Here is a 21,328-nt window from a genome sequence, read left to right as displayed (position 1 = left end):
GCGGAGATCTGGGCACAAATAAGTAGCTCGGTGTTACGTGTTCCACACGATTTTAATTTTAATTCCGTGTATAATAATTATTTGAGTTTGAAAAAAATCTATATAAACTAACCAATCCGCCGCGCGCAGAGATAATAATAATCTGTATGCCCCATAGACTGGTTCAGACGTATTATTAAAGACCCATAATCTTGCGTGAGTCTTAGAACATTAAAACCGTCGTATATGTATAAAATACAGTATACACACACACATATATATATATACGTATGGCCAACCGAAGCGGTGTGGATCCTGTCTTTAGCCCTCTCTTGTATTACAGTCACGATGGTTTAGTTGTTAACCGGCCGACGGTTTATGGGTATGTTAATAATATTAATAATACGATTATTATTATACGTGTACCCGAAGAGACTCTTAAAAACGTAGTAGTGTAACTCGATTCTACCGTGAGCCACTGTTCGAGTATAATGATTGATTATCGCATTTTTATCAATATTTTTATTCGTGTTAGTAACAGGTATATAATAATACATAAAAATATATAATATTCTATGATATGTAAAAAAAATGATCACATAATTATACTGTTATACGTGTTTAAAATGTATACATATACATATTAATTGTATCTACACGTTGTTTCGTACATTTATTCATTCGGAAGCATATCTTGTATTATAATATTGAAATGTATAATAAACAATATAAATACAATATTTTGATTGAAAGATATCAAAATTGCTTGCATTTTAAAATTAAATTTTTTGTTATGGGAATTTGTATAATTTATACAAGAATTCAATACATAATATTTAATTTGTTAATCAAATATTCATATTTGAAGGAAGAGGGGAGAAGAAAATTGTTATCAATTACAGCTAAAAGTCAAATTAAAATAAAATATGTACTGGAAATAATGACTATATGCTGTAATAAACGATTTCAATAGGTGTATAATATTTGAAGAAAAAATCTGTCGTGAACAATTTCGTGTGTTGGATCGTATATGAGACGTCATTATAATAAGAGGTCAACGGTCTGGTTTTATTGGCCTTCTATAGTGACCGAACTGGGTAATTTATGCTCTACTGCAGACTATACATACATACGTATAATATGCATATAATATTACTATTTAATATCATTCGTACCTAATAAACATCGTTAAGCGAACATTGAAAAAGAAATGTTGTATTTCAATGAACAATTTGTTTTATTATTATTTTCCGCGGATTCCGATAATTTTATGTGGATAAAATATAAATAAATAAATATTTTTTAATTAAAATTAAAAAAAAACACTTAATTGGTTTACCTTGATATGAGTCATTCGATGATAATAGAGATTAGAACTAGCAGTGAATCGTTTTCCACAGACTCCGCACTGGTGTGGTTTTTCGCCGCTGTGGATTCGCCGGTGAGTGTTTAAAGAGCTCGATGTTGAGAAACCTTTGTTGCACACTGCACACACATGCGGCTTTTCACCTGCGTGAGAAAATTTTGGTTATAAAACGACGGTATTATTATGTTATAGGAAATGATTTTTATACTATATTTAGGTATAATATTTTATACGGGGTGTTATTTCAGCGCGTAAATGTCGGTCAACAGGATCCGCGTGATGGTAGATTTTTATCCGAGTGGCGGCCCATGGGAATTAAATATGAGAGTGGGATGAGTGTAATAATAAAAAAAATTGAAATAATAAGAAGAAAAACACCGTCATCCGGTCTCAAGAAATAGCCACTCAGAGAGTCTGTAGTGCGACCGTTTATTATCATAATAGTCGATGTTAATGAACCAGTCGTACCATATTATTGTATATACGGGCGTAGCTGCTGCAATAAGCTTTTGGTGGCAGCCTTTTGCTTTTTTGCAATCGAAAGCGAAATTATCATCAAATCACATTTTATCATATGCGTTAGGACGTTAAATGCACATTAATAATGATATGTTCATGTAATATACTTTGTTTATATTGTCTTTAGAAAATAATATGAATGTCATATCTCCCTACAACAGTGATCAAATATACGTTTAATATAATAATACGTATAAATATATGTATTATTTAAAATACAAAGAAATCCAAGTAATATAGAATTAAATTTAGCAGCTGAAAGATTTTTCGGAGCGTCATAGTCAGAACATGAAACCTTAGTAAATAATTAAAAAATTACAAAAATCGTATTTAGATTAATTAAATCCAACGGCGGTACATAATGATTTCTATAAACGTACCAGTGTGCGTACGCATGTGCCTCTTGAGCAATGACGGTCGGTCAAAAGCTTTGCGGCAGACTTCACACGGAAGAAGAGTGCGCTCGCCGCGGAATGGTCTCGGTTTTACTGGAGTTGTGTTACACACAATCATGTTCACGTTGTGGTCCAGCGATGCTGTGTCACCAGACAAAGAGTTGGCCGAAGATGATTCGCCGGATAATGATTTGCGTTCGTCCGTGTCCAGTCCGCTGGGTGGGGAAGATGCTGATGACGCGGAAGACGTGCCGAACGCCCGAGAGAGTAACGACATGGATAGATCCAACGGTGAATCTGGAAAAATTGAATGGTATAATATTATATTTTACATTAATAATCTAAAAACGTTGATGATATATTGAAAATATTATACAGGAATTGGTATTATAAGTATTTCAAGTGACTAGTATGTATTGTAAAAGGCACAAATAAGAGAAAAGTTGAGTTTTTAAAATTTCAGTTTTTGATTGCTTATGAAAGTATAATATTGTTTTTATGACTGCACAATTCATTTATGGATAGGTTACACGTGGATGACTCATAAACACCTTAAACTTTTATCAACAGATCTAAACCTGATCAATTTCAAACTTGCGGTAAAACTATCACGGTTGAACACCTAATATACCTATGCCGTAAATTCACCGACATCAGATATAAGCTCAGTATAGAAGATAACCTGGAAGAAGCTCTAAGTCCACAGCAAATCAACATAGAAAAAATAATTAATTTTTTAAAATTAATTAAACTTTACCTACTAATATAAACTAGATATATGTCAATCTCATTATTCTGTATCATTATTATTATATTATATATATATTATTATTAATTCTTAATACTTGTGTTAAAAAATATTAATGTTTGTAGCCAATAACCATTGTTTTTGCGGCTTTCTTCTAATAAAAAAAAATCATGCTTACACATGAATCGCCTATATTTTAAGACAGAGAAATAAACGTCAATATATTATATAAAAAAGCGTGTACCTACATTTTTTAAATGTTGGTTTTACTTTCTCCAGCAATAAAATCTTTAAAAATACACTTTGTGCTTGAATTTATTAGATCAGATTCGATGTGCATCATTATTAAAATATATTATTATAGGCGCGATACGATTGTACGCAGTCCTTATCAGTGGTACCTTTTTAGGCATACGATTGCGCACATTTTAATATTTTTACTTTTAAGAACGTTGCTAAGTATATAGACTCATAGTAAATCCGTACACGATATTTAAGTCGATTATAGTAAATTATTTTTACTTATTATTGTCGATACCAGACAAACTTTCTATCACTAAGAGTACTTTATTGGTTACATTTTAAATCATACTAAAAAAATCATACTGTTAAATTTTATATTTATTTTTAAATTATATTATAGTATTTGTATCTGTATTTTAATATTAAAAATAATTATGATATAACTTAATTTTTGTTTATTAAAAAATTTGGCAACTTCGCGCCCAATTCACGCGCAATCGTACGCCTTAGAAAATTTAAAATCATGTTCTTTGATATTCTGGCGCTGCGCGCAATTGTATACCCAAAAAGGTAAATCGCAAGCAATCGTACTTCACGGATTATTATTATAGGTATGTATCTATAAGCAATATAGATTATAATTTATAAATATAGTATAGGTACATTGTCTGTAATTGCGGCGATGTGAATATTATTGTACTACGGTCGGTCGATTATATTATTATTATACTGTGTGGATCAGAGCAAAAACTACCGTCGCCTTGTCTGTCGTTATAGTTCCAATTAAAACAATAATCTTGCCAAGTCGATCTTCTATATTCTGTTGCTTACTATTATTAATCTATACACATTATATAGGTACGTACAGCGTACGAGAGTCAATTTATATTCGTATTTGGTTGGAAACGATTCGTGTCGCGTCTTGTACGAGTAGATACGCGATTCGATATATGCGCTTTCACGTCGTCGTTGAATTTACGTCCGCGTCGGTCGGAGGAGTATATTTTTCCGATATATATATAGATGGGTTAGTTCTCCATGACAAAATCAGACCATAGATTCAGAAGACAATTTGTCGGTTATTTCCCGTTTTGAATATAGGCGCGTACGTTATTCCACCTTATGATACAATAAAATTATGTAAGGCAACTGTTGCATCCAACGATCGTAATGTGAGTATATTATATAGAAGAGATTAGGTTAAATATCCGCACTCTATCAAATCATCTGTTGTTCCCGAAAACTATATTTATACTGCTACGATAACGGACCTGTCCAGTGTCCATCACGAATTGCGTATACACGTTCATCGAATTAATGACATTTCCAGTCCACTTCCCACAAAACATACCTTCGTATGCACAGTTACCAGATTTGCAGTGGTCTAAGAGATGGACTCACGACTGTCGTCGAACAATGTATTTATAGAAGCATTGGATACAACTACAAATATTTCAGTTCAATACATATTATTTAACATGATCGACCGTCGATTATTGTACTAGCCTATCAATATTTAATAGTACCTACCTATATATGAAAGTAACGATAAAATGTATATTATATTATAATAATGACACATCGTTGTACTCGAACAATCTTGCCATATAGTGATTTATATGCACATCGTACATGACGCATTTATTCGTGTGCGATTATATTATATTATTATTTTTTTATAATATTTCATTTTTCACGTTATTTTATATTTTTCCGAATCACTCGTGGAAAATGCACGTAATGTAGCAGCAGAGCACCCATAAAAAAGTAGAACAAAAAAAACCCCGTCCATGCTCCTAGATCAGGAAGTGGGTACTATAATATTAATATATATGAATATTTATAACTACATCGTATATATATATATATATATATACTACAATATTAATATTATCATCTTATGATGGGCGTGCGTAGATTGAATGGTTCATTGGAGATGCATTCTTTCCACACAATCTCTTACAAAACCTTACCAACAACAAATAAAAATTGATATTTTTTTTCTCAAAAGACAACTTACACAAAAATGTATTTTTGTCTTTTTAAGATTTTGTTCTCTCATAGCATGATGAGAAAAAAACATTTTTAGTAAATCTTCATTTATTCTTCAGAAATTTAGTAAGTGATGGCAATTTAGGCGATTCGTTGATTTTCTTAGATGAAATGTAGCACTCTTATGTATCCCGTAAAATATATTATATTTTATAAGAAAATACGCAGCGCGATTTTCCTCCGTCTCGGCTCGCGTGACGACCACTGCACATATAATACACCTGTAGGTACATGTGCATATATCTATATCCCCGCTCACATACACACACACACATATATAAATGCAAGTATATTGAAGAGACGGACGCAAATCAAGTCCGTGTCACCATCAAAAGGAAACGCGGGGTTCGGGGGATGAGAAGAGCCGAGGACAATACCCGCGCCCGATGACGATCGGGCGGTGGCAACCAAACAATAGAAGGACGTGCCGCTACCGTTTGGAAGTGAGTACCGCCTCAGCCACGAAGTAAAGGTACGTAGGTACGCAAGTACGCGTATACAGGTATATACGTATAATAGTGTCTACCACACACACATACATATATATATATATATAATATAACACTCGCGTATATATATTGTCACCGCCGTACAATCACCAATAGCCACCAGAACAATGGACAAACTGTACGCATTATTATACAACGATATTGGTCTTTGGACATGTACGTATATGTGTTCGAGTGTAAGCGTGTGTGTGCGTTCGGACGTATTCAGACTTGGTTTTTTTCCTACTTCATAATATAATATTATATACTATGCCTACGCTCTCACGATGTATACGTGTATATCATTCGGGATTCCGCGTAGTTACATGTATTTTTGATTTTGATTTTTCACTCTGTCTCTGTCATCTCGCTCACACGTTTTACGAGCGCCGGAGTCCTGATAGTAATGTAATAATTGTATTTTGATTTATGCAGTGTATGGACTGTACATGCCAATGACTAGATGCAGAGGCCAGTCGTTATCGTTGTATAGTCGTATAGGTACCATTTTACACTGTTGTAAGTACACCTATTGGCTATTGCTAATTACGAACAATATTATAATATTTATGCACATGACATTATCAAGAAATCCTGACGTAACAGGTATTGCGCTGTCCGGAGAATTATATTTAAATTATTTAATTTGTATAATATAATTATTAATATATAATTTAATGGTAATAAAATATAATAGCATGTATCGAGCTGATAAATGCATTATTATACTACAATAACGTTGCAATATCGCATTTATTTTTTTTTTTATTCACACGCAGCTCGAGGCCGTTTTACGTGGTATTAATTTATTCAAGTAGCCGTAAACAGGACGACGAACATATTGACGTATCGTTGTAATATTATAATACAACATATTGTATGGTACCGACGTATAAGGCTAGGGACAAGGTCACTCCGTGTCAATCTCTGGGCCCACGCCGCACCGCCTCGAAAATGTCCCCGAGTGACCTCGCTTATTTAAAACAATTGTTTTATTATTGTCGCATCACATTACGCGAAATCATCTGGATTATTTAATACTTAAAAATTTATATTAAACCAAAATCGAAAATTGAAAATTTACGAGAAACTTTCGGTGATTGCTCTCATTTTAATATTGTGTGCAGAGGTATTCACAAAGATAGAATAATGATCTTTTCAAACAATTAAAGCAAACAAAGATGTAAATTGATTTAAAAAAAGTAGTAGTATTCATTGTTACTATGGTGATTTACCTATCTAATAAAAAACGTACGTGGAACGCCAACCTCATTAAATTTTATACAAATAATTAAACGATGTAATAAGCTTTTTTCGAAGATGAGTAACAGTCATAATAATATATTTGTTAATATCACAGAGATATCGACGATATAAATAAAAAAAAAGAAAGTGAGAGAGGTATAATACTATAATACAGTATATACATAAAATCAATAAAGAATTTAGAATAGTACCTATTACATAATATAAGTAACCCAAGTAAAAAAAATTATTAAAAAAACAATAACAAGAATAATCAAAAATAGATAACGTAATATAGTGGACAGAACAAATAATCATAGACTTGTATAAATTTCCAAAAATAGCTGTTCTGGAAAGACTCAAAGACCTATGTATAATAAACAAAGTAGGAATAATTTAATATAATATTTTGATTAAGACGATCAAAACTATATAATTATTGAGGTTCGTTTTAACTTTTAAATCATACAATTTTCGTTAGATAGGAAAAAAAATCGCTCAAAACCGTTGATATAATGAACCGAGTATAATATGTTGCATATTTATTAATTATTTCATCAACCACAGTATACGGATAGACGTAATTAACGAAATTATTTCATAACATTGTAAGCGCGTATCATCGACATACCATAATAGACATGGAGGCGTATGCATAGACATGTGTTTATTATACAATTTTATAATATGGTATATCGCGTCAAATAATGTGATATATATTATCCATTATAACATGTTATACAGGATAGTCGATCTAAAAACGGTTTCTTATAATATTGACGATCGCCGAAGGCGATTCGCCGCGGCTGTATATAATATACTACTATTATTTCGTGTGTTTGTCGACGTATATATATATATATATATATGTAGTATTTCACAACTTCTCGCATCTCGAGTTAGCTATTATAATATTATAGTTTGTCGGCCGTTTTTCCGCCAGTCTCGCGGACACGAGCATGAACCCCTCTCCGCCCGTCACCAAATGTAATTAGCCGGTCGAACCGTTCGGGAGCCAAGACGGCCGTCGATGTAGTGTGTGAATGAGGGGAATGCTGGATGAGTAGGTGTTGGGAGGAAAATCGTAATGCATTGTTGATGCGAACGCGGCTCGTGCGTGCCTAATGTATACGCTTGTTAGATTCGGCTCTGAGAGAGGAGATATAAATAAAAAAAAAATAGGTACACACGTATAGCGCACACGGTTGAAGGCGCACACCACTCTTGTTTACAATAGTTGATACTATAGCCGCGTTGTGTGTGTGTGTGTGTAATATGGGTATAATATTATACCGAGTAGAGGTTTAGTTCTTCCCGTCGTTGAGCACAGTTACCGAGTGATGAAGGAAGAGGAGAATGAATGAGGAGATTAACCCGCGAGTCCTGTGATGGCAAACGATCGCGCGCGGATCTAGTGGGGAGGTGCGGTGGCATGAGGAGCGCGGTGCCACTGATTTCGTGTCGAGATTTAGAGATTGACGAAACGAGGTGTTATCCCGAGACAATGGCCGGCCGACGAAGTGTGCCCCGCGCATTTGTGGGTCATTATTGCAGACGTCACGTTTTGAAATTGAAAGGAGAACTCAACTCCTTATTGCAGTGACTTTTTGGACGGGACCGTTCTTCTTTTGTGCGGCGGTCAACCCGATTCCTTTCAGCAAGAAAAAAAAACACAGTCGGACCGACACGCTGCGGACGTTCGCGCATAGATCTCCGGAACGCGCGTGCGTTTCTTCGATTTTTTTCACTCTGCGTATATTATATTATATATTATATATGTTGAGCGTATAATAATATTATTGTTGCATACAATATTCACGTGGACTCGATTCACGACGACCGTCACAATAGCTGCCTGCCGTGTCAGCCGGCCTCTCGGGACACAGGAAGCTGCAGAGTGAATAAAGTTATAATTTTTCTCTCTCAATACTCGCATATATATATAAATTTTCAGTTTCAAATACAGTAGCTAGTAGCTACGTAACATTATATTGAACTGACTATTGGTTCACGACTTTCCTACACAAGAAATTATCGTTACGACTCAATATCCGCATGGTATTGAATAGTTTAATTATCATTATTATTATAAAATTTTGATTTGTTTGGTTGTTTATGCTTAATTCTGTGTCTACTGCTATTTTACATTAAATTGTCATATTTTGTATTATTATTATTATTTTTATCAAGAAGATTATTTTACAGCGGCGACAATAAATAATTTCTACCAAACGAGAATATTATAATATATAGAAACATCATTGACGTCCGGATACTTGCAGTAACTTGTACAAGGTGAAACGTTTTTTGAATAACAACTATTGGAAATAGATGAAAAATAATAAATATATATAATAGTGTTTATTTGAAGAACTGTCATTTCGTCTTTATAAGTGCTCTGAAATTTTAATTGGACCGACACGTTCAACGCCTAAAATCGCGTACATTTAATATACGTACTACGCGTATTTGAATAATATATATATATATATATATATATGGGTATAATAATATAGCTGTTAATATAAATTATATATTCACAAACGACGCGCTTTGTATATATGTATAGTGGTATCTACATGACTTTCTATCGCAGACAGATAATCGCACAGCAGGTGGCGTTGTGTAGGTACGAGTATTATTGACGGCTCCAAATAATATATAGGAATCGTATAAAATACACCGCTGACGATTTGTATGTCATTATTAATATTATTATTATACAAGTATGACGAAATGTGCCTCGGATTACATGCATAATGATCACGACGTGCGGTGGAGACAAGTTTAATATATTGCAAGAACGAATACACAGTACTTGTAGCGAGCGATCCTTTCAATCGAAAAATTAAATCGTAACCCGGTCGCGCGTAACACGGTAAGCGCAAAGTCCTCGATCGGCTATTATACATACATACTTTGGTTTAGGTAACGATAAATCACGCTATATATCGAAGATCGTCCCATCGGCGTGTATATAAACACTCGACGACGTCCGGTCGTTGTTTGCGGGTAGTGGCGATAGTATAGGTGGTGGTGGGGTGTAATGGCGCGGACGACGACCATTGTGGCGGACTACGACGAGCAACGAGACAATTGCATTTAATGTACGAATAAAATGCAAAAATGCATCGCGTGCATCAATCGGACCGCTCCGCTGGGGCTGCTGCCGGCTGGTTATAATGGCGGAGTCGTGTCACCGGACGGAATGCTCCGAATTGTCGGCCCCGTCGCCGCCGCGTCACCTTGGCGATATTATATATTGTGGCGGCCGCCAGAGATAAATATGGCATTCCGGCGGGGTCCCCCTCGGGTCTCAAAGGCGCCGACGATCCCATTGTTTTCCGCCGCCGCCGGTGTTCGTTTATTCGTCTATATGTGCGCGTACACATAATATAAAGCTATGCGTATCTCCGTAGTTATAAGTATAGAGGTACCTAACTATACGCATTTATATTTATATATATATAAATATATATGTGTGTATATGTATATCGCGATCCCGATGTAATTATTGTCGTCGACGTCGTTGCCGCCGCCGTCGCCGCCGTTCACATATAATATATTATCATAATAATACTTCCGACCGGCTTCTGTTTATCCGCGTGCGCGTAAAACCACCGACGGGCGCGATCCCGCGCAAAGGACCGCCGCGGTTCAATTAGTCGGCCATTTGCATATATTACATTACTTTTATTATACATGGTATATACCGACTTCAATTACCAGCAACCGCAATTCGCTCGTTCCCGCCACCGTCGCCATAAGAACACTCGTACTCAGCCCACATAATTTTTATCTAGATCGGTCTGACGCCGGACCCAGATCAATTCAAGTACGTGTGCATGTGCGCGGACGACGTCAATTTCAAAAATCAAAAATTTCCGCTACAATATTGAGATCGTATCTCCACACGCGTGCGCGCACGGAATCGCCTCCTGACGGTGGATCGTCGTTTTTATGTATAATACCGATCCGCACGTTATGATAGCTGGTGATACATACGTGTAATAATAATATATCGCATTAAAATATCGAACAGCCCGTCGTGCTCTCTATCGCGTGACGCCCCAACACACCAGTTACTCGTTCGTGGTCGTAAAAATTCTGGAAACGTGATAGTATCGCAGCAGTCGTATTATTTCGCGTAATAGATGTCATTGAAACATCGATAATTTTAAAGCAACGATTTAATATATAGTATAGGAGATACCTATACACAAAAATGGCGTGAAACAATAATAAGTTACGAATACTTAAACAGATATTCCGAATTATATAGATAAAATGATGTACCTATTCTATAATCAAAATTCTCACCGATTAGGTAAACAAACTAAATAACTATTAATTGATTAGTAAAGCATTGAATGTTATATATATATACACACATACGAATGCACGAACAATTTCGATGTAGGTACGAGAAAAACTAACAGAAAAAATACGATTGATTAAACATTACAAATACCATCAGCCTTATTGGAAGGTCAAGAATTCACGTCTCGATTTTTACGGCTTTCGGAACGTTTACCTTGTTGGTATCGACTTGAAGTCGGCAATCGCGTTAAAATAACAATTATATAAACACAGTTGGCGTTATCGACCATCATCGGCATGCGTATGACCCGCGAGACACGCGCGATCACGTATATACTATCTATAGCTTGCCGAGAATTCAATCTACGACAGGGATATTATAGGCAACGACGATGGTAATGTTTAAAACAATAATTATAATCTAGAAACATACCTTCCAGAATTGTGTCCATCGTGCGTCTGTACAGCGTGTTTCTCAAATAGTGGACGGCAGGCATGAAGAATATCTCTTCTGGCCGTTCCGGCAAGTAATGCACGATTAACTCTGTGTTGGCAGGTATGTTTTTGATTACTTCGTACATAGGTTCGCCTGTTTAAGAAAAACAAAATAATAATCATAAAAAAATAACTGCAATGAAATTCACGACGGTTCTCGGTCTCGGTTCACATACACGCGCAAGCTCTTGATCCGACCATAAATCCACACACGGTGATAAATCCCGAACAGGTTCGGCAAGATACCCGAATATAATCGCGTAATCGTCGTGAATAAAAATAAATAATAATAAAAACGTATTTCGGTGAAATAAAAACATATATATATATATATATATATATATATATTGAACCGGTTGTTGATGTGTGTACCTTTTATTTTGGTTCCCAATACGTTGACATGTTGTTCGGAATGGTGCTGCGTTATTTTCAAAAACCGGACCCAATTACAATAACGCACTCGGAGTCTGTTCACCTCGGTCACCTGGTCGTAGCAACCGAATCTGTGCCTTATCTGAAACAATCGAAACACACGAATATGGTTAGGTTCGTGAACGAAATACATATTATAAGAAGCTGGTTCGGTCGAATTTATTCGTTAGGATAACGATTATATGTATATTGTATATATATATTATATACAAAGTATATGTACGTTGTACATGGTTTAGAGATGAGACCTTCTAACAGCTATTATAACACGTTTACATTATACTATATCGAGTTGGTTGGAAATGAAAACCTTTTAAAAGATTCATTAATTTATAAATGAATTAATATTAAAAGAGCAAAAAAACAATACTATTGCAGTAGTAAACCAAAAAAAAAAAAAAAAATAATAGTAATAATAATATATAATCGATTCTGCAGGTTAAATCGTTCTTATGTTTATATAATGGAAATACGCATAATAAGAAATTTGTTAACGAGTTTCAAATGCATTTTCAATCGATTATTAGACGCAGTTCGACGCTTATCGAAAACTTAGTTGATCGCGTTGTGGTTTGAACCAGTAAATATATACAAGTATACATTATATATGTATAAATTTATTAGTGTAGAAATTAATATTGCATTTATCTCGTAATTGTTTTTCTTGATAAATCTTCCATTAAACATGCGAGGTAAAAACGTATAACGACGATATGACGGTGAACAATTTCTTTTAAAAAATACGTTTAACAAATCTTGCTCGAATCAGCGGCTAGTGATTTTTTTTTATAGTTGGCTAACTAATAATTTACAACGACCGACCACTTGATTAAACGATACGTTTGCCGATAGTGCTCACCCCATGTACGCGCTAGTTCGTTTATGTGTTGGGTGTGAATGTGCAATTATAACGGACTAGCGACAAATATGCAATGCGGTGTACTTGAAGCGACGGGGCGTTATATGTATACGGAAAGAAAAAACATATTATATAGGATTTATTGAAAATATTTTTCTTGTTTGTTAGTATACGTTTGGTTTTTTCCTTGCAACAATGTCTAAACGGTAATTACAAAACGATTTTAAGCTTGCACTGCAACTCGACGGACTAAATGTGCAACGCATGCTAACAATTAATAGCCAATTAATTAACACGTATGCTGCGCACAATGATCATTATCTACGATGAGATAATAAATTGATAATTTATAACTCAGAACCATTGATACGTCGTTAAACTTACGGTTATCCTAGCTTGGTGGATTTTTAAATAGGACGGGTAGTTAGGTGTACGTGAATAATACTAAACATGTATACACACAAACATACAGTATAAATTTATATAATATTGTATGTCTCATATCGTATGCATTAAAATCATCCAGTTAAAATATTAGTGAGCGTTAAGCAAATCATCGTGTAACTATATAACATAGTGGCCGATAATAATATTATGAGATATGAAAATGCATATGAAGAAACCATAAAAAAGTAACACGAGATTAAATTGTAATTAAAAAAATAATAATAATAAATTAAATAATTCCTAATAAACCACACGAACAGATGACGATGACGATATCATTCTATGACGCATATAAATATTATACCATTTCACCGAACAATATTCAATCGTTACTGCGTATTACTAGTATGTATCCTAGTGCACCCAATAATAATATTATGGTACAATACACCTAACACCCAGCAGCAGTCGACGAATCATTGTACATTTAGGAAATGTACGATGACTATATTATTTGAAATGGTATAATATTACAATATACTTATAATATTATGTTTTATTATTATTACAAATTTGAATAAATTAGTCGAAATGAGTTTTTTTTTAATGTTTCTGTGGATAAATTTGGACTCTTTTGCTCTATGAAGCAATAGAACAAAAGAGCAAATTTTTATGAAAATGGGAGTCTTCTTAATTATTTTTATTTTTAACAATCGTATTTTTCATCTGTATTTATCTACATACAGAGTATAATATAATATACATTCAATTATTTTTTGATAAGTTGATACCTAAAAAATTATTCAGTTATCTGATCACAGATTATAAGATTAAATAATAATATTATTAGGTATCTCAGTCGCTTAGCTTAAAAAATAAAGATTGGATAACATCCGCAGTTATGATTTTGAGATTTAATTTTAAAAATGTGTAACTAATAATCACGTTAAGTCAATAACCATAAGGGTTAGATTGATAATTTACCTCAGTTTATCACTATTTTAACCAGTGTTGGATAAAGGAGGTGAGTGAAAAGGGTGCACGTTTCTTAAGAATATATAATTTTACAGTATAGGTATATTAAAAATACTTGCTCAGGGTGCAAAATATTTAAATTTTGAATTTATTTGAATCTTAGAGACTTTTTTTCGTTCCTTTAATTTTTATGATTTAGATATCATATATATCTATAAAATATTTAAGCTAATTCTGAATACTAGATTTATGTGTTTCGTGATATCGTCATTAGTGTAAATAATTTTCTCGCAAGCAAAACCTAATTACACAATACAGGATGTTTTCTTGTCATGATTTACGACATGGGGGTTCATCTGTCATATAGATACGAGCAAAGTATAATAAATAAATAAAAATATGTAACAGGTGTCGGAAAACTGAGCGGTAGTGACTATGTGCTTATACAAATCTCTTTCTCTGATACTTATATAATAATAGTTTGACGGGTCAATAGAGAAATAAATATTCACGAACCTGCTCTTGGCGGTTATACGTATTGATGTTTACTCGCCTTATGACCTATCATGAGCCACCCTACATGGCCGACTGTTTCACTGTTAATAATATCATTATTGTGTTCGAGTATAGAGCCGTCCTGATATTATATTATTCTTCACGCGTCTCATGGATGGTATTGCTCTATGGTGCGATCGTCTTAACTAGTAGGTAAGCGTTAAATTAATTTTAACGAAAAAAAATGCATATTAATTGATTCAACTAAAATTCATAGAATCAACTGACTAAATAATATACTAGTGTATGTACCACAAGTAGCAAATCGAAAATTGCGAAAAAAATTCTTGAATTACCGTCATAGGTAAATATTATTATACGCAGTATAACTTGTTGACCATTAAACCTGTTGTGTATCCGGACCGTTCGCGTGTTCCGTGTTAATTAGACCAGTGTAACATATTCATGCATAATATATTTATATGTATGTGTTCGCAGAAGTTTATCATAATTGATATTTACGTATTTATTTTAATTTTTTTCCTGCCTCGATATACCGAAATGTATACGAATACAACTAGGCATGTATAATTTACACAGTGCGCGTTTGCATGACGTTAAATCTGTATTTTGTATAGGTACACTATACGGTTACGATTATCTCGATACGGATAAATAAATTATAAACTTCCTTAACATGATTTAATCAAACACTTACCTAAGCAAATTTTACAAGTCATCACCCCGTGGATAAGATACATCCACAGTATTTACAGACTTTTATGGGTGTAATTCATTATAGCGCCCATTTCACGTTTGTTGTGAAAACGCGTCATCGTACTATACACTGACGCGTTTGTCACTAAACCATGCATCGTTCGTTTATTGGCTGATATAAAATATTGTTTTTCGATCGGACACGACAAGAACGCATTTGTGAAATAATAATAATGATAAAAAAAAATTAAAATAACAGCTACAGTCTACTGTAGTAGGCTGCTGCTGCGGTGTAATATACTGCGGCGAAGGAGACACGATGTCCCAATTATTAAGAACAATGCAACAACAAAAGAAAGAAAATAAAGTAGAAAAAAAATTTAAAACATATATGCAAACGCTCACACGACATAGGTACCTATACCTATATACATTAATCGCCGTGAGAAACCCGCATTGTTCCAAACTTCGGATTCGATGCTGTAACGTCGTTACCAACTACGGTCGGCTTGTTAAAAATATACCAATATATTATATAGTATTTACCTGTATGATCGTTATATAATGTGGCGTACTCGGGTGCAAAATATTTATGGTATAAATTTAATGTCAGTCTTAACTCTTAAGCATAATGGGGTAATACATTATGTACATAGAAATGATGATAAGACCTATGGCGGGCTTCATAACGATTGAAGAAAAAATTTGGGATGTCGACTACTGTAGCTATGATATTACGTAGATATCTTGATAATATTGCAGCTTAGTGATATTATTGAAAATCTTTCGGTAAAAAATTGTTTCATAATAAAAATTATAATATTATAATAGTATACAATATTATTATGCTAGATATATTTAAGTTTCTATAAGCGTTGAAAATAAATATAAAAACTGATATTCAAATGAGTTTATTTGAATAACGCTGTGAGAATATTATAAAATTTTTAAGTAAATATTACTTACTCGAATATAACTGTCTTTACAATTTCATACACCAGGCGATATGACAAATTACTGTAAATTTGACTTCTTTTTACATCAGTACTAACTCACGATACGGTCAATAATAATTTATATCTAATAAACCGGTATCTCAGCTTATGCATTAAATTTGTTGAAATTAAAAAAATATTTCAAATACTTATATACATATGGGCACCATCAGAAAAAGACACCGTTTAATTTTTAAAAAAGATGCAAGAGAATTTTATAATATATTTAAAAAATATCTTATAAATTTACAAGTTCTAGTGAATATATAAATCAAATTTATATTTGCTGAAAACAAATAATTGTATACCATCATGTATATATTATATAATGTATACTGTTGTAACCTTATATGTTATAATAATTTGGTTTAAATTAGTTCTAGTTAGACACTTATTTAATTCATACAGACGTTTAGATGTAATTACAATATCATACAGAATTAAAAACCAAAACGGCATAAGAAATTTTCCAAATGATTTGCTCAAGTAGATACCTACAGGTAGTAAATATAGATAATATTATTATGTAAAAATATCTGACATATTTATGTTTTTATATTCCAAAGTAACGTATTGAAATACTATTTACGTTTATTGTACTGACACAAGGGTGTACATGGTAGATTATATGGTCAACAAATTAATAATATACCTAACTATATCTATATCTATATATATCAACAATAACATACGTTGCAGTAGATTGCATAACTACTCGGGCGTGTAGGTTTTTTATAAACATTATTTGTCAGAAAAAAAGAAATTAATTAACTTTTAAACTATTATTTACAAACAGAAATATAAGACGTATACAAATATATACAAATATAATGATGTCAATCAGTATTGATTGACATAAATTAAGTGAATAATAATATATTTTCCTACTAATTCAAAGAAAACAAATCAAGCTTGAAATAATATTTAACCGTGGAAATAATTACATTCAACCCGTAATACGTGCATCTGTATATATATATATTATAATACCGTTTAAATGTTTACATTCAATTTGAAAACTGAGAAAAACCTAATGCGTTTGGATCTTCGCGCAGTTCCGGTCGTTGAAGTCTCCGCCGTCATGAAATAAAGCGTTTTATATACCTACACCCCATCGCACACAATCACTGTTTAAATAAACATATAAAAATACCGCTTAAAAATAATCTAGCTATATACGCGAGCACGATTCATCATTTTTTTTCACCCAAGATTTCTAGTGATTTCACGCACGTACTTATCACCTCCCGATGTTTGTTCTACGATAATGGTTAAACACTTCTGCGAGGTATGTAATATAATTTACATCCCGCAATTTCCGATTTGAGAACGGTTTTTTTGTATTCTTCTTTTATTATTATGTACGCCTTCGCGGCATTCATTTCACTCCCCGATCGTGGCACCTAACGTATATATATATATATATATATATATATATATATAGCATATACCTGTACCAAATTATACATGGCTATACGTTATTATAATATTAAATTGTGTATATGTTTATAAATATATATAATAACGCACTCACTCGCGATTCCAAGCAGAACGCTTTTATTATTTATTCGTTTGTTATTTTTATTTTATTTTTTTATGCGGCTTATCTCAATTTCCGTTGTTTATTTTTTAACACACGAATAAAATTTGCATATTTCTTCTATTTTTTAACGCACACGTATTGACTGTGTCGTTGTAGTCCGTGCGAGGCTCTCGTTAGAAGAACGCGCGCGTTTAGGACGTGGTTACGCGCTATTTGACGAGCGCGCGTGATCCACCGGATGACTGAGTACAACAAAACCATCTCATTTAATCGCGATCGCTTTCAGACCCTGCATTCATTTGGGACGGTCAACCATAAATACATTACAACTGTATTATATACAACAAAACCATCACAGGTAGCATCAATCGGATACATTAATGATTTTTGCACCGTGAAAATAATATCACGTGCGAACATAAACTATGTAACTGTACAATATTATATCTAATAAGAGTATAGGAAGAACTCAATTCAAATAATAATCGTTAATGATTATTTAAATTTACCCTGTTGTTTGTACTGTATAAGAATTTTACTATAAGATATCACATTGCAAACTATAAAGGTAAATACCTATACTGTAAACTGTAAATACCTATCTATGGTAAAATATTATTAATGTTATATACGTATTTTAACCAACTTAGGTTCATAATAAGCATTATGCTTTCAAAAAAAAAAAAATGTTAAACTAGCATTTGTGTTAATATTGAGTTTGAAAGTGTTTATAAAGCTGAAAATGTTATTGACTATCCGAGGAATGATAAAAACGTAATTTGTATTATTTTAATATTATGTGCATCATTTCATAGTATAAGTATATTATATTAAATATTTGTATAATAATTTATATTCTTATTTCGTATATGCTAAATAGGTACATTTTAATGACGCATATTGACTATTTGGAAATTTAATATAATTTTCAAATAACGAATTATTATCTGTGAATAATGTAAAATGAAACTTAATACTAGAGTCTAGAACCATTGTTGATGAGTATAAATGGTTTTTGACATTAAATATGTTGATAATATTACAAATGTCATAATTTTATTTGACAATCGTGTTGAAAAAAATATAGGTAAGTACTAAGGTACTAAATAATAAACATTTCCATGGTAAAATTTAAATCTGATCCAACAAAAACTTTATTTGTTAATGTTAGGATCTTATTATTAGCATTGAATTTATAAATTATATAGTTATATCACAAAATAAAAATATTAAAAATATCTATTTTGTTATGAAATGAGCTTAAAAATGTTCACAGGTATTAAAACTTGTATATCTATTTAAAAATGTAAATTTTTAAATGTATTATAAAAATAATTCAATTTATGCGAGATTTGATTAAATCAAGTTTGTAAATACTAATTAAACCTAAATTATAAAACAAAACTGCTTAATTTAAATAGAAAACATACCAGCCAATAAAGTTTAAAGTGTTTAAACAATTTAAAATTTATTTCACATTTTATTTTTTATTATGTAAAATTATGTTTTACAAGAAAAAAATGAATATGATGTGATTAGTATTCATAAAAAAAAAAAAAAAAAAAATCATGAATTTGATTTGAATGATGATATATAAAACAAATTAAAATAAACAAATCAATTCAAATCAATAAATATTGTATAGGTACACGACTTTTTCTAATAATTTATTTATATTTGAAAATTATTCAAAACAGTCAAACATTATTTATTTATCAGGAATTTATTGCATTATCCATCTCTACACTGCATTATTAACACATGATTAGTTTTAGTTCTTAATTTGGGTTTTGCGTCACTATAGAACTTCCTACTTAGATATTATTATATGTCTACCTATACTCTAGGCCCACGGGCCATGATAATTAGTTAGGTATCAAATTTAGTTCAGTGTGTATTTTATACTTCAATAACATGCGCATATACTAAAATACATTTAAAAATTTCACTTACCTACTCTACAGCTAGAGGCACAATATTTATAATCCTCAGAGAGAGTTAATTTATATATGTTCATCGACAATAAGCACAAATATTGACGATTTAATCAGTGAGTAAATAACCATAAGTAATATTATTATTGAGTTGCGATCTTAATAGTCTATTTAATAAATATCTACTAAATATAGGCACATTATAAACATACGTATTTTTTTATTTTAAGTATACTCCTAACTAGCATATCGAAACCGTTTCAAACGCCTTCAGGTAAGAAATATAAGTTCATCGTACATTTTTTTTCAGTATATCAATATATTTTGATATCCATAGGTACCTATATTATAATATTATATTTTTAACATGAATATCAAATTCGATGAATAACTATAATATAAATATATACACTCTACATTATTTTTACATGTTTATAATTTCCTTTAATACCAATAAATAAAACCTAATGATATAAAAATGTTCACCATTTACACATTTACATACATTTAACTTAACAAATATGTATTATAACTTGATTTTGTATTTTATTTTATTTTTGTTTTAATTTAGTTACAGTTTTGTAAACAAATAATAAAAGTATAAAAGTTACTTTTACCTATATAGACTATAGAGCCTTTAGTTTAAATACAATTTTAGTAAATCTGTACATATATATGATCTATAATAGTATAAAAATTGCAATGATTACTCTAATTTTCAAATCCTAAATAAGCTATAGAGTGATCGACTGTTTGAAATTCAAACGTAACGCGTATGATCTATACATTGTTGCGTAAATATTTGACAACTGTTTATTACAATAACAAATTGTGAAAATAACATATAATACTTAGTATGTCATATTATTATACGCAGATTATTAACGATGTCTGATAGAATAATCAATAACAGCAATAAGTACATAAAATATACGAAGGGATGGATACCGGCGTCGAAGTTTATATACATAATAAATAATAAAATAAACACATTATTGTGAACAAATATACCTACCGAAGCCAGAAAAATAATGATCGTAAAAATATTACAAGTAGCGGTTCTATCGAAACCTTCCGCGCCAGTTAGGTTAGGTAGTTAACCGTGCCGGCGAACACTGGCCTGCGGTCAGAGATGTGTGTG

At 32.2% G+C, this 21,328-nt stretch overlaps 1 protein-coding gene across 2 annotated transcripts in view; it reads right to left on the bottom strand.

Annotated features, from left to right (window-relative positions):
* LOC112596945 (zinc finger protein 2 homolog) overlaps positions 1-21,328 on the bottom strand; it is a 95,626-nt gene that overhangs the window by 50,063 nt on the left and 24,235 nt on the right. For both annotated transcript variants that reach the window (XM_025342832.1, XM_025342833.1), the window contains exons 2-5: positions 12,223-12,364; positions 11,789-11,944; positions 2,245-2,556; positions 1,319-1,488 (exon numbers count right to left, since the gene is read on the bottom strand). In XM_025342832.1, the coding sequence (XP_025198617.1) occupies positions 1,319-1,488; positions 2,245-2,556; positions 11,789-11,944; positions 12,223-12,364 (780 nt within the window). The remainder of the gene's footprint in view (positions 1-1,318; positions 1,489-2,244; positions 2,557-11,788; positions 11,945-12,222; positions 12,365-21,328) is intronic.

This window comes from Melanaphis sacchari, unplaced genomic scaffold (genome assembly GCF_002803265.2).
Source record: "Melanaphis sacchari strain LSU unplaced genomic scaffold, SCAv2.0 Contig36_pilon_pilon, whole genome shotgun sequence".
In the NCBI taxonomy this organism is placed as follows: Eukaryota; Metazoa; Arthropoda; class Insecta; order Hemiptera; family Aphididae; genus Melanaphis; species Melanaphis sacchari.
Note: the sequence above shows the minus strand (reverse complement) of the source record. Positions and strands in the feature narration are given on the sequence as shown.